The sequence below is a fragment of the Chlamydomonas reinhardtii genome, chromosome 10 (genome assembly GCF_000002595.2).
Source record: "Chlamydomonas reinhardtii strain CC-503 cw92 mt+ chromosome 10, whole genome shotgun sequence".
Lineage (NCBI taxonomy): Eukaryota > Viridiplantae > Chlorophyta > Chlorophyceae > Chlamydomonadales > Chlamydomonadaceae > Chlamydomonas > Chlamydomonas reinhardtii.
In genome coordinates, this window is record NC_057013.1 from 1,085,080 (window position 1) to 1,099,449 (window position 14,370).

The window sequence follows — 14,370 nt, forward strand, 5'->3', positions numbered from 1 at the left end:
AGCATATTCTAACAGCCAATCCTTGACTTCCAGGCATGAGCGCGCGGTTAGCAGAACGCCGAAGTTACTGTACCGAGTGTATCCCACCACGGCAGGCTTGTGTCACCGGATGAACACGCGCAGCACGCACAGTTCCAACAGCGGTCTAGCAACGCTCATCCTGCGAAACCTGCAAGTGCGTGTTGTGCGCATCGACAAGCATTCGCCTGGGCCCTGCCACACAGGCAATCCTTCCGCGGCGCCCAATGGGGCCGAGCCGCCTTCGTCTCTGCTGTGAAACCGCGTCACATGGACCGCATAACGTAGTACCCTATTCTGGTAGCCGAACGCAGCGAAACCTGCTGATGAATACGCCTGCCTAAACCCTAAAACCCTAAACCCAAACCCTAAACCCTCCCCCCACGGCACGCTCACTCGGTCGGCCCGCATCGCCTGCTCCTCCTCCTGCTCTTGCACCTCCTCATCGCACCTCCTCCGCATCGCCTCCTCCTCCTCCTGCTGCTCCTCCTGCTGCTCCTGCTCTTCACAACCTCACCTCCTCTTGCCGACCACCCCCACACGCTCAGCGTTCCCAACCATGCATGGCCCCGTGCTTCCGAAACACACGCTCACTGCGAGCCACACACCGCCGGGCCTCCCCCCATCACGGTGCCAGCAGCGCCACCAGCTTGGGGCACACCCGCGAGTGGCCCCCGGCCGCGTCGCCCCAGTGGGCCAGCTGGCACGCGCCGCAGCAGTACGTGACCGCCATGCAGCGCACACACGTCTTGCCGCAACCCGGCGCGACGAGCGAGCTGGGTCCCTCAAGGCTGCTGCAGCCCGGGTTGTAGCACACCAGGCTGCGCGGCACTGGCAAGCCCCCCACCCGCACGTCCGGGGCGTCTGCCGTCCGCGCTCCCGCAGCGACGGCGACCTGCCGCCGCTCCGCAGCCTCCGCCAGCACGGCGCACGCCACCCTCTCCGGTCCTAGCTTTGCGGCAAGCCCGCCCAACTCATCGCCAACTGATTCACGGTGCCGTTGCCGCTGTTGCAAATCCGCCGCTTCCACCTCCGCAACAGCCCGCGCGGCGTACTGATCAATTGCGGACGGCAGCAGCCGGCCCGCTGCCGCCTCCGCCTCTCGCAGCTGCTCCACCATCACCTGCAAGCAAGCCGCGCGAAGTGGACAGGTAGGGCGCATCGAGCGGTCCGTTCGACACCCACGCCGCCATAGGCACCGCCCAAGGCAGGCACAGGGCACGCACGATACGGCACGGCAGAAACAATCAGGAGAGGGGACGAACACACAGACCCCATAGCAGCAGCAGAGCGCACGGCTCACATCTACCGTAATCGAGCAAGGAAAGCAGGGAGGTGCAGAGCAGGGATGGCGAGTGCAGCCACGGCGGGGGGTACAGCTAGCGATAATGGCTGATTGGCACGGTGCGGGACGCACCCACCTGCCGTGAACCGGCCTCCGCCGGCTCCAAGAACGAGCAAATCCACACGCGCTCCTCCTCTGTCTCCTCATCGCCGGCCGAAGTCCGTGGCGGCAGCGGCAGCGGCAGCGGCAGCAGAAGCGCTTCCACCGGCCGCTGCCCCAGCCCTCCGAACTCGTACAGCACTGCCCGCACAGCTGCAGAGACCAGCACGAACGGCAGCGGCGCCGCCGACGCGACGCCATCTGATGCTGCGCCTGCTGCAGGGCTCTTCGCGGCTGCCGGCTGCTCCGGCCGCAGCAGCGCCGCGCACAGGATGTCCTGCTCCACCATGTCCAGCAGCGCAGTCGCCGTGGACGCCAGCAGCTCGCGAGCCGTCGGATGCCGGAAGCCTTCGTCGCCGCTGCCGCTGCCGCTACGGCCGCCGCCACCACCACCATCACCGCCGGCGGCCATGCCGCCGCCCGCCGCGCAGCAGGCAGCACCGGCGCTGCTTGCCACTCCATGTGCCGCCTCCCCGCGCGCCTCCGCCTCTGCTGCTGCGAGCATGGCCTTGTCACAAAGCAGCCTCGAGGCTGCCTCGTACTGACGTTGCATGCCAAGCAGCGTGCCCGCAACACGGGAGCGCCACTCGTCTACGATAGTCTCCATCCAAAGTGCCTTCACAGCCACGGTCTCAGAGTCGGCTCCCGCAACGCCCCCGGCCCCGCCCGCCTGGCTGCCGTTGCCGCTGCCAGCACCAGCGCCGCGGCCAGGCCCGAGCGGCTTCTCACAAGCGATGTCGTGCGCTAGGTAGGCCCGCGCCCGGGCACGGCACACGTGCAACTGCATGTGCAAGGCCTCGCGCGTCTCCTCGACGAGTGCAAGCAGCTCAGGCAGGGTGTCAGCCCACGGCCTGCACAGTTTCGAATGCAACTCAGCCGCCTCCGGCGCCCACCACAAACACATCAGCGACTGCATCTGCCGCTGCTGCGCCGCCGCCGCCGAGCCAGGTGGGGGCGCGCCGCCCGCCGCCGCCAGCCACTGCACATCCACGCGGAAGGCCTCCAGCCTCATGTTGATGACCGGGGGCCGCGGCGTTTGCGGCGACGCCAATGCCGCCCACTCCGAAACGACCCGGACCTGCTGCGCAAGCGCCGTCAGCGACTGGAGCCACACTGCCGCGGCCGGTAAGGTGGAGGAGACGCTCGCACCTGGCACAATGGTCTGGAAGCTCGGCTTCCAATGCAGCAGCAACGCGTCGCCCACCGCCACCAGCTGACGCTGCACGCGGGCGAGCGTCGCCAGAAGCGGCACCAGTTCCTCCACAGGCGCGTGCGCCAGCAGTGCCGGAAACACCCCCGAGGTCTGCAGCAAGCAGCCCACTGCACACGTCGCGATCCGGGCGTTCTCCTCCAGCGCCTCCTGGCGCGTGCGGCCCTTACCGCCCGCCAGGACTGCCGCCGTGGCTGCCGCCGGCCGCTCCACAAACGCGGCGCGGAGCAGCCGCTCCAGGGCCGGCAGCAGCCCCGCCTCTAGTGCGAGGCGCAGGCTGAAGCCGGGGCCGGTGCCAGGCGGCGGAGCTGCTGCGGCGCCCGCTGCGGCGCCCGCTGCAGCCAACCCCTGCTGCGGCGGCATCGCCAGAGGCTGTCCCCGCCGGTCGAAGTGCAGGCGCAGCAGCAGCCCTGCGTCCGCCAGAAGGCCCATTGCGTCATTTTCGATCACCTCTGCTTCCAGCAGCCGTGGCAGTGCCGCCACCAGCCGCCGCCACAGCCCTGGCAGGTGGCCCACCGCCTGTCGCGTGCTCATCTCCGGCAGGAGCCGGACCAGGAGCCGAAGCGAGGGCGCCGCGCGGGCCCAGTGCGTCTTGCTGACGGCGACAAAGCCGCCGCCCACATCCGTGCCGTGTTGGGTTACACGAGCGGTCGCATGAGCAGCCGCCACGAAGTGGACTGCCACCGCTGCGTTGATCTCAGCCGTCCGCACCCGCTGCTCGCCAGACGTCTGCTGCTGACCTCCTTCTTTACCCTGCCCTTGCTGTAGGTTCTGTGACTGCGGCTGCTGCGGCTGCGGCAGCGGTGACTGCTGGCCTTCGTCCAGCCAGCAGCCCAGCAAACCCGTGTTGACGTACCCGAGCGGCGGCTGGGCAACCGGTAGTGCGCCGTGCTTGCCCGACACGGTGGCTTGGAAGACGCGAGCCGCCACCTGCACATTGCCACCAGCAACAGAAGACTAGCTTCTTTTTTCAATCCTCAGCGGAGCACGCCGTCACCGAAAGGCCGGTAGGCAGCAGCCGCCGGTACCGCCACCACGCGCACGCATACGGGTCCTCATTCCGTCCGTGTCGCGCCGGCAACGCGTACGGATTGCCGCGTGTTTCCTTCTCTTGCGCTCTCTTACACAACGACCGGCACTGTGGTTGCGCCATCGCATGCACAGTGTCGACCCTTTCCCGGTGTTCTCCTCACACTCACAGCATAGCTGTGACACGCACCTGCAGCGTGATGCTTTGAGCCTCCTTCACCGTCAGGTCTGATGCGGTGACGGCCTTCTCCGGCCAGCATATGCGCATTGAAGCAGCTGGTCCGCCAACCGCCGCATCACCACCATTTGGCTGACCGGACGTCAAGACCGCGAACAGCAGCGCCCGCAGACCGGGCCCCGACACGAGCCCCCGCACCTCCGCTGCGCAAGCGGCCTGCCTTGCGGCGCTGTCCACATCAATGACTTGCTCGGGCCGGTAGCGGCGAGTGCTGGCGCATAGCTCATCAAAGTCCATGTCGTTCAGGCCTGTCAGGAGCAGTGCGAACTGCATGAACCTCACAGACACGGCCGCATGCAGGCGCCACAACAAGTCCGCTTGTCCTGCTGGTTGCTCCGGTTGCTGCTGCTGCTGCTCCGGTTTGTGCTGCTGCTGCTGCTGCTGCTGCTCCTGCTGCTGCATGCAGTTGATTGCTGCCGCGGTGCGCAGCAGCGCTGCCGCCGCGTGCTCCAGAAAGCTGCTGCGCCGCAGTGCGCCACGCAGCTCCGCCCAGCGGTCCATTTCCATGTCCTTGCCGGTGTGCGTCAATACGAACGTGCATGATACAAAGCAGGACCCCAACTTGCCGATCGCGACAGCCAGGCTGCCGCTACCCCGCCCATTGCTGCTACCGCGTCCAGCGCTGCAGCCCGCACCAGTGCCGCTGAGACCCGCCCCGCTGCCGCCCGCTCCAGAGTCAGCGGATCCGCTGCTGCCACAGGCGTTATCGCCGTCGGGCTCGGCGCCTGTGGCAACTGAGGCGCAGTACCGTGCCAGCACGGCGAAGTGGTCTCCGCGTACGAGGGCGGCTGCGAGGAGCCTGCTGTCGTCGCTTGGTGTGAGACGTGCGGCCGCGAACATCAAAGCACTAAGCAGGTCCACGCTGGAAGCCGAGCGCGTGACAGCAGAGATGGCGTCAACCAGCGCGAGCCCAAAACCGGGAACTTGTTCCTCCGCATTCTCAATAGTATCGAGCCGAGTCGAGAGGTCACGCGTCAAGCTATATATTCGCTCGTGTATGTCTTGATGGTGCTCATAATCGGCCTGTGCAAGATCCTTTGGCAACTTGGCGAGCAAGCGCTTGAAAGACACAAAATCCCTTCGGGCTTTTGCTTTGACGCTCATTTCACAGGTTGGAAATTCCGTTGGTGTGAAAGATGACGGGGACGCGCGGGGTCAGGTTGACTGTGTGCGGTGTGCCCAGCGCACTGCCCATCGCCCCCATCTGAAGCATCCAATATTCCCTGCCCCACTCTACATGTACCATAGGTCCGCGGTTTGATCGTTGCCACCACCGCCTTTCTGCGGGGAAACAGCACGCCCTCACGGCGGTCGTGACCTACAACACGCCACCCTCCCTACCTTCCCAAGATCACCTTGCGGTACCTTGCTTCCCAGGATGCCCGTGGCATGACTGGCCCCCATGCTGCGACAGTGCGACGCGTTGGTACGTGATCTCGCTCCCTGTCATTGCCGCCACCACAGACGACGTGCGCAAGCCGCAATCAGCCGTGCCCCAATCACCGTTGGCATCCACCACGCACCCCTCTCTCCATCCTGAACGCATGCGGCTGTTCCTTCCAATCGGCGAAACGGTGAGTGAACCTGTTGGTTGCGACCAAGTTACCAACCCCTTACTTCAGCCTGGAAGACACCGTCACCATCCCCTCTTCACGCCTGGAAGCCCCCAGCCCCCAGCCCCCAGCGCCCAGCCCCCACCATTGAGCCACACCACACGGCCACACCCATCCTGCAAGCAAGCCCTCGCCCGCCTCCACCCGTCACCTCGAGATGTGACCTCCTCCACCTCCGCCTCCGGCCGCACCTCCACTGAGTCCACTCACACCGACGCCAGCAGCGCATGCGCCGCCTCCCACCCGCTCACATACGCGTCGCCCGCGCGCGGCCCCTTAGCCCAGTCCCCACACGCCGCCAACGCCATATCGGCACGCAGCATGTAAAACCCACCCAGACCCGGCCCCCCCGGGCCCAAGCCCAGGACCCCCGGGCCCAGCTCGGCGGCACGGCTGCCAGGCGGTGGCGGCACGGGCGGCCGCGGGTTGAGCGGGTAGGCGTTGTTCCAGCGGTGTGCCTCGATGTGCAGCACGTCGCGCTCCGGCAGCAGCTCCGTCTGCAAGGTCCAGTCCCATGCACCCAACGTTTGTTGGGGGGCGTGTGAACCGTGGGGTTGCAAGAGAGAGGTTATGGCGTGTCACAGTCAGGAGCGGTGGCAATCTGATCTGTGTGAACGAGGAAATGAGAAACAAGGTTAGGCGAGAAGGCCAAAGACACAATGCTGCATCTCTAGCAAATGGTTTCCAAGCAACCCCAATAAAACCTTGAAGCGACCTTGCAAGACCGCTGAGAAGCAGGTCCGCACCTGCGCCAGCTTTGCCAGCTCGCCGAGCAGCTCCCGCGCCACCGCCTCCGGCGCCGCCGCCGCGCGGTCGTTGCTCCAGCCGGGGCCGCCATGCAGCACCCACGCCTCGCCGGCGCCGCCCGCCACCCGCGGCCGGCCCGGCTTGGTGCTGTCGCGGCCGAGCCAGGCGATGGCGCCGTACTGCGGCAGGGGGCCGCCGGAGGGGTCGGGGCGGCTGAGTAGCGCGCCGTCGAAGGGCAGGTCTGCGCGGGTGGGGTCGGGGGGTCCAGGGAGCGGTTGGGACAGGGTTTGGGGCGGGGCTGGGGCGGGCCAGCTCGGAGGGTGGGTTCTCGGCAGTGGGTTATAAAGCATGGAGCGGGGCCGTGTGTGCCGTACGCGTGTCGTGTGTCAAGGTGCAGATTGCGTAAGCGTACAGCATTGCATTAGGGCTGGATGCACGACCGGCCCTGCCACGCCTGCCTACCCAACCCGCCCCAAGCCCCCTCAGCAATGCCCCCAATCCGGCCCACGCACCCAGCTTCCTCTTCAGCGCCACCAATACAGCCCAGCACACGTTGGCGCGCACGGCGCTTGCCGCCGCCGCCACGTCCGCCGCCAGCGGCACGCTGCCATTGCCGCCGCCATTGCCGCCGCCATTGCCGCCGCCGTTGCCGTTGCCGCCGCCCAGCAGCTTGGCGGTTGACACACTCGACATGGCGGTGATGACGAGGTCAAAGGTGCGAGACTCCAGACTGTGTGGTGCGACAGTCCGTACGAACAAGGCAGATAAGGACGAGCTAAGACGGTTCCAGCTAACACCAGCAAGATTCCACTAGGCAGTCCGCCTGGTTCCCGCCCAGCCGCTTGCCCCCGTCTTCCTCACCCCGATAAAAAAACACACGCAAGCAGCGTGCGTGTCACTCCTCGTTGCACCACTCACCCGGCCAGAACCTCCTCGCGCTCACGCTCCTTCTCATCCACGCTGCTAGCCGGGCTGCCAGCCGTGCTGCCAGCCGCCTCATCGCCCGCGCCGCCCGCGCTGCCGGCGCGCCCGGGCGTCACGCGCAGCGACAGCACCGGCGGCCGACCGGCGCGGGCGCGCCAGGCGCTGCCGTCCCAGGCGAGGCCGCTGACGCGCGTGCCTGTGAGTGTGGTGAGGCGCGGGCCGGCGGCGGTGGCCAGCGCCCGGCCCACTGCGCTGTTGGTGGGGCAGCCCACGAGCAGCTCCTTGCCCTTGTCTGGAGGACAGGAGTGTGGGTTAGGGTTGCGAAGTGTGTTTATGGAGTGCAAGGAAAATAGTACGTGCAAGACAGTGTGTACTGTGGGGAAGCACGGTCAAAGAGCCCATGCGACTGCGCACGTGTGCGAACAGAGCTGCTGGAAGGAAGCACAACCCAAACCCACACGCGCTCCCATGTCCCACAGTAACACGCGCGTCCCCACCTCCCCAGTCCCTCTCTGCCTCACCTGCGCTGAAGCTGGCTAGGTCCAGTGCGTCGTCGGCGGTCAGGGCGGCGGTGCCCACCCGCCCGCCCGTCTCCCACGCCGCCACCGCGCCCGCCGCCCGCAGCCGCTCCAGCGCCGCGTCCCACTGCGGCGAGCGCGCCGTCAGGTACTGGCAGCCTGTGTGTGTGTGTGTGTGTGTGTGTGTGTGTGTGTGTGTGTGTGTGTGTGTGGTGAAGGCGGCGGGGTCAGGTGTCATCAAGACCGGTGGGGTGTAAGTGTCGTGTTGTTAGCGGTGGTGCTCCATTGAGAAGTCGCTGCTAGCAGTACAGAAGCTGCCGCCACGCCGGCGTGGTCAGCCTGCGCTGTTGTCCGCTCTCATCCCCCTGCCCGTGCCCCATCCCACAGCTTTCGTCGCACCCCAGCAGCAACGCTTAGCCCCTAGCCCCCAGCCGCCAGCCGCCAGACACCAGCCACCAGCTCGCACCGTGGTCAAACGTCAGTCGCTCCCCCGTGCCGGGCACCGTCGCCGTGCGTGTGCACATGCGCCCGCCCAGGCCGCGGCCCTGCACACATACATGTGCATCTGAGAGCGGGTGTACGAGAGAGAGGAGCGGAATCCATCACTTCACGGCATCAGGACAGCGCCCCGCACAATGTCGACATGCGAGCACAGAGCAAAGTTCACTGGCCGCAGTAGCAAGCGCCGGGCACAGCTACAGCCGCTGGCCCCAACAGCAGCCGGATGGGGCACATGGGCTAGGGCCATGGTCAGCTGGGCTCGCACCGCCGCACCGCCGCACCGCCGCTGCGCACCTGCTCCACCAGCAACACCTCCAGCCCCTGCATGTGTGTTACAGAGCACAAGGAAAACATAGCGCAAAGACAGTGTATGTGTGCACGTGTGTGTGTGTGTGTGTACATGTGTTATGGTATGTCAGATGACGGCAGCGCAAGTGGCCACGGCATTTGCAACACGCCCCCCGCTCCCCGCAACCAACGTGTGAGTGTGCCCCCTCAGCCGCTGAACCTATCAAGCTCTATCGCGCTTTGTATAGGGCATTTGTGCGGAAAACCTGAGATGGGGGTGGCCAAGGCCTAGCGGGAGGCTGGCATCGGCCCAGTGCCGCCCTGTAAGCACTGTCAGTCCGCCAAGTGACCACGACCACGTCTGCCCCACCTGCTCGGTCAGGACCTGCGCTGCGGCGAGCCCCGCAAAGCCGCCTCCCACTACAAGAGCCGTCTTAGGTGATGCAGCTGCCATTGTGACGTTGCGCGCGCTCCCGGTCCCGACGGGCGCAAGTCGATGGTTCGCGTGTCGGGTGCGGCAAGCTGGACCGAATGGTCTCCGCAGTTGACGCAAGCAGTTCATTTATTTATTGCTTTGGGTGACGAGAGTTTGGATAATGCTGGTCAGAGAGCTGTTGGGGAGCCTTTGCGTGTGGTGCACTTGCGCGACCAGAGTCGCGACATGAGTCCGGTGCAATGATGGACTGACCAAGCACTTCCTGCTGTACTCGAGTGTAACGTTTGTGTTCATAGGTAAAAAGTTTACTTGGCCTGTCGGCAACGTAGGCGGGGTTTGGCGCGAGATTGATAGGAGCCCCACACGTAGGGCTTGAGCAGTGCTGAATAACATGATAAGAGCATCGTTATAGTCCTTCCAACATTCTTAGGCTGCAATTGCAGCCCAGCATGCGGCGCCAACACAGCGCGGACAGCAGCTGAGCTGAGGAGAGGGAGGAAAGCGGCGGTCGGTCGTCAGGATGCCACCTCGTCGACATGATGGGGAGGAGGAGGATGGGGGCGGCATTATGGGGAGCATTCTGTTCGGCAACATTGACGAGGAGGGCCGCGCGGACGTGGACTACCTCGACGAGGTAGGCGCTATGCTGCTCATGTGGTCAACGCTGGCAAATCGCCGGCCGTGCAGACTCCACGACAGTTGGTGTTTCCTTGCCTGCCTACGCATTCCATCCGTGCCCGGGTTGCGGCGCACTCCGCTGGGGCCCAGCGGGGGCCGCTTTCGGGCCAACCTTCGCCCCCCAAAAGCATTAGTCGTGGAGGCGTTGCTATGCACTCGTTCATGTGTGCTCGCTTGAACGTGTGTGTGCGTGCGTGTGCTTGCGTGCGTGCGTGTTCGCAGGATGCCAAACAGAACCTGGGCTCCATTGCGGCGCAGCTGGGCAAAGAGGACAACCTGGCGCAGGTGGGGCTGGGCGGGCCAGTGGGGGGTGGGGGCGGCAGTGGCGGTGGGGCAGTGGCGGGGATGTGGTGATTGTGGTCTGCTGGCGCCGGTGGCGTGTGGCGCGCACGCTGCCACTCTCCAGGGCCGCTGAACACCGCCGCGCCGGGGTATGCTGCGGGGCAGGCGAGCGGGTATGCGGGCGGGTGAGCCACCCCACTCGTACACAACAATCTGCCGCGCCTGCACACGCAATGCCCACCATGGCTTGGTGATAGAGCCTGTCAACGCCACCAACATCACCCGCAGGAGGTGGCGGATGACGGCCGTGGCGGCGACGGCGCGGCGGCGGCGGCCATGGTGATGCCGGTGGCGGGCGCGGTCAACTACGAGGCGGAGACGGAGGAGGTGGAGGACTATGACGCCCCGCCGCGAGCCGCCGCGCCGCCGGTGCCCATGTGGGTCGGCTGTGCGTGGCTGTGCGCGGCATATGCAGGCTGTGGGCGCTATGGGGGCGGAAGTGTTGGGGTTGGCCGGGAGGCGGCCGCTGGTCGGGGGCCAGGGGACTGGGCATGGTGACACAGGGCGCAAGGGCACAAGGGCGGTGGCGCACCCGGGCGCAACAGCGCAAGGGGCAGCGACAGCGCCTCGCGTCTGTGTGGTGTGTGTGCTGAGCGGCCCGTAGCGCCGGTCGTGTGTTGTATGGGTCAAGCAACCGATGCGGGCTCCCTTGCATAAGTCTTTCTGCCCCTACACACACGCACGCTCGCACGCACAGGCTGCACAGCTCGCTGGGCGTGCAGGCCTACATGCAGCAGCAGCAGCAGCATGCGGCGGGCGGCGGCGGCGACGACTACGACGACTACGACACGCCGGCGGCGGGCGGCGGCGGCGGCGGCGGCGGCAGCGCCCAGCCGGCGGTGGCGGGAGCGGCGGTTCCAGCAGGGCTCCGCATGGCGCCTGGGGTGCCCTCCATGGCGCCGGGGGTGCCGCTTGCGGCAGGGGCGGCGGCGGCGGCAGGGGCGGCGGCGGCAGGGGTGGCAGGGGTGGCGGCGGCTGTGGATTTGGATGCGGACCTGGAGGCGGCGTTTGACAGCCCGGTGAGCGCCGGGCGGTGGGCGTATTGGGTGGGCGGAGGGGAGTGGCGGCGATAAGGTGGGGTGTGGAGGAGGTATGGTTTTGTATCAGGCCGCCACTCACCATTGGGGCAAAGAATGCGGGTACTGGGGTTGCCGGTGGGAGGGCCGCGCATGTGAAGAGGTGGCTGGACAGGACTGCGCCACAGCGGGCGGGGGCGGCGCAGCAGCGGTGGGCAGGCAGCTGCCGTGCTTGCAACTGCACACGTGGGGTGTGTGGCAGGTCACGGGGTTCATGGCGCACGATGGGGACTGCAGGGGCGGGGACTGCAGGGGCGGGGACTGCAGGGGCGGGGACTGCAGGGGCGGGGACTGCAGGGGCGGGGACTGCAGGGGCGGGGACTGCAGGGGCGGGGACTGCAGGGGCGGGGACTGCAGGGGCGGGGACTGCAGGGGCGAAACGATCGGGCGGAAGGAATGCCCCGCCCCCGATAGGATCGGACCGACTGGCTTGGGCAGCTCGTCGTGCCTAACCTTCTGCTGCCCCCTGACCTTGCCCTCTTCTCCCTCTTCTCCCTCTTCTCCCGCTTCCCCCGCTTCCCCCGCTGGTCCCCGCCCTCTCCTCCCATATGGTGTGTGTCGCGCAGGAGGCCCGGCAGGACGCGCTGGGTGTGGAGTACCTGACGGTGCTGCCCAGCGGCGAGCGCGTCATCCGCCACACCACCCTGCACATCTTCACCGGCGACAGGCACGCGGCGGACATCCGGGTGAGTGGGTGGTTTGGCTGGCTGGTGCTGCAGAGGAGTAGGGGATGAGGCGGGGTTGGGGTGGGGGTAAGCCATTCATGCGAACGGTTTGTATGAAACATAAGGAGGAAGATGACGCGTACTTAAGTCGGTGGGATGGGGTTAGGGATATAGTGGGAGCCTGGACCGAAGTCGAGGCTTGTTCGAGCAATGTCGCGGGGCCCTGGCTCCTCCATGCCGAACTCGTATACAGGAGGCGGCGGCGGAGAACTACGCGGCCGCCGCCACCGCACGTGAGCGGCAGCTGCGCATGCAGAAGCAGCACGCCGCGCGGCTGGCGGCGGAGGCGGTGCGGCGGGAGCGACTGGCCGCCGCCGCCGTGGCGGAGGCCGCCGCCACCGCCGCCGAGGCCGCCGCCGCCGGGGCCGGCGCCGGCGGCGCCGAGGCCGCCAAGGCGGCGGCGGCGGCCGCCGCCGCGTTGGAACTGGATCCAGAATTGGACGAGCAGCGGAGGGCGGCGGCGGCGGGGCGGCTGCCGGCGGCGCTGGTTGACGATCTGGCGCTCATGCGGCCTGGGCCGGGCGCGGCGGCGAAGACGCAGGCGGAAATCGAGGCGGCGGAGCTGGCGGCGGCGCTGGCGGCGGCGCAGGCGGCCGCGGCGGCGGCGGCGGCGGGCGTGGCGACGGAGGAGGAGTTGGAGCTGGAGTTTGAGGACGAGGACTTGGAAGGCGGCGGCGGCGCCGGGGCGGCGGGCGGCGAGGGCGCGAAGCGGGCGGCGGAGGTTGAGGCCCGGCCGCGCAGGTACGTGTGTTCGTGCGCTCGTGCAGCATATCTAGCGGGACATCGAATGCGCTGGTGCCGGTGCCGGCGCTGATGCTGGTACTGGTTCCGGTGCCAGTGCTGGTGCCTAGCGTCGGTTTGGCTTTGGGGAATGCGTTTGGAGGATGAGTTGCCGGTTTGCGCCTCTTAATAAGGTTGTTGCTGAAAACTTATTGAACTCGTCTATTGAATGGCATGACGCGTGCTTGCGGCCCTCCCATTCACAGGCCCTGCGACCCCAGCAAATGCCCCATCCACAGCTACGTGCCCGGACCCATGGTGCTACTGCCGCCGCCGCCGCCGGCTGTAGCCGAGCCGGCGGCGGCGGCGGGGCCCGCGGCGCCGGGCGACGCCGCGGCGGCTGTGGCCGCCGGTGCTGCTGCTGCTGCGGGACAGCCGGCGGCGGCGCAGCAGCCGCAAGCGGCAGGGGCGGCGCAGCCGCCAGTGGCGACATTGCAGCCGCCTGCTGCGGCGGCGGCGGCAGGCGCTGCCGCCGGCGCGCCGCCGCCGGCGGCGCAGCAGCCCACGGACCCAGTGACGGCCGCGTCGGCGGCCGCCGCCGCGGCGGCGGCGGCGGCGGCGGGTCGGCCCCACCAGTCGCACCAACCCTTGGGGACTGATGATGACCCGTACGAGATTGTGCCGGCGGCGTTGACGGAGGCGCTGGCGGCGGAGCTGGCGGCGGCGCTGCGGCTGCAGCGGCGGCGGGACAGCGCGGCCTGGGACCCCGACCCGGGGGACCTGGGGGACGACTACCTGGTAGGCGGGGGCATGGGGGAAAGAAAGACGACGCGTGTGTGTGTGTGTGTGTGTGTGTGTGTGTGCGTGTGTGTGTGTGTGTGTGTGTGTGTGTGTGTGTGTGTTGAGGGCACTGGATTGCGAACACCGTCCTGCGCGTTTCTGACGCTTGTGCATGTACGCTCGCCGCTAACCCATAAGCACACCCACATGCTCTCGCACTCACCCCCACAGGCCGACGACCTGGCGGCGCTGTCCTCGGCGCCGCCGCACATGCTGGGGCTGGTGCCTGAGGACCTGGCGTACCCCGTGTTCCAGGTGCGTGTGCGGGAGCGTGTGCGTGGTTTCTGTTAGAGAGCATAAAGAGCATGCGTGTGTGATGTGTGTGTGTATGTGTGTGCAGATGTGGTGCCGTTGATGTGCGCAGGTTGCGGATGGATTCAATATGCCCGCCTTTCACGTTTCTTTCGGAGGGGTTACATTCATGATTAATTAAGAAGTGAAGTCGTAGGCAGGGGCGGGGTGCCGAACGTTATAAGCTCGTGTGTCGCATCCCGCGCAACAGGAGGACTGGGAGGAGGGCATTCTGTGGGAGGGCGCGGACGCGGAGGGCGGCAAGGGCGGCGAGGGCGAGGGCGAGGAGGGCGCCGAGGAGGCGGACGGCTTGGCCGATGGCGACGGACGGGCGGGCTCTCCGCAGCCCGCCAGGCCGGCGTCAGCCGGCGGCGGTGAGGAAGAGGAGGAGGAGGAAGAGGAGGAGGAGGAGCAGGCGGGTGCGAGTGGCGGCGTAGCCGCGATGGATGTAGACGGTGGTGGTGGTGCGGCGGCGGCGGCGGCGGCGGTTGTGATGGCGGCGGCGCCTCAAAAGCGGCTGGCGACGGCGGCGGCTCGGCCACCGGTTGTGATCAAACCGAACGGGCCGCTGACGGCGGCGCGTGTTTGGCGCGGCCGGCTGCCGACCACCGCTGGCGGCGACCTGCTGTCAGGCAAACTGAGGCTGGCGGCGGTGGCGGCGGCGGGCGCCGGCGGCAAGGCGGGCCCTGCAAGCAAGGCCGCCGCAGCGGCGGCGGCGGCGGCCGCCGCCGA

The 14,370-nt window shown here is 67.5% G+C and overlaps 3 protein-coding genes across 3 annotated transcripts in view; 1 reads left to right on the forward strand and 2 right to left on the reverse strand.

The window, feature by feature from the left end:
• CHLRE_10g425400v5 (uncharacterized protein) lies at positions 1–5,046 on the reverse strand. Its single transcript, XM_043066541.1, has 3 exons — positions 3,892–5,046; positions 1,440–3,602; positions 1–1,141 (listed from the first exon to the last, which is right to left on the reverse strand). Exons 1-3 carry the CDS (start codon positions 4,777–4,779, stop codon positions 644–646), a joined length of 3,549 nt encoding a protein of 1,182 aa, XP_042919938.1. The 5' UTR covers positions 4,780–5,046; the 3' UTR covers positions 1–643.
• A 94-nt stretch (positions 5,047–5,140) lies between these two features.
• Positions 5,141–9,116, reverse strand: CHLRE_10g425450v5 (uncharacterized protein). The gene is made up of 8 exons (XM_043066542.1): positions 8,901–9,116; positions 8,537–8,563; positions 8,208–8,286; positions 7,745–7,900; positions 7,218–7,515; positions 6,812–7,029; positions 6,299–6,540; positions 5,141–6,049 (listed from the first exon to the last, which is right to left on the reverse strand). The coding sequence occupies exons 1-8, from the start codon at positions 8,982–8,984 to the stop codon at positions 5,759–5,761; spliced, it is 1,395 nt and encodes a 464-aa protein (XP_042919939.1). The 5' UTR covers positions 8,985–9,116; the 3' UTR covers positions 5,141–5,758.
• Positions 9,117–9,266: 150 nt separating this feature from the next.
• CHLRE_10g425501v5 (uncharacterized protein) overlaps positions 9,267–14,370 on the forward strand; it is an 18,502-nt gene continuing 13,398 nt past the window's right edge. The window contains exons 1-9 of the mRNA XM_043066543.1: positions 9,267–9,600; positions 9,867–9,929; positions 10,215–10,363; positions 10,684–11,005; positions 11,629–11,748; positions 11,981–12,528; positions 12,774–13,305; positions 13,519–13,602; positions 13,850–14,317. Of these exons, the coding sequence (XP_042919940.1) occupies positions 9,487–9,600; positions 9,867–9,929; positions 10,215–10,363; positions 10,684–11,005; positions 11,629–11,748; positions 11,981–12,528; positions 12,774–13,305; positions 13,519–13,602; positions 13,850–14,317 (2,400 nt within the window). The 5' untranslated portion in view covers positions 9,267–9,486. The remainder of the gene's footprint in view (positions 9,601–9,866; positions 9,930–10,214; positions 10,364–10,683; positions 11,006–11,628; positions 11,749–11,980; positions 12,529–12,773; positions 13,306–13,518; positions 13,603–13,849; positions 14,318–14,370) is intronic.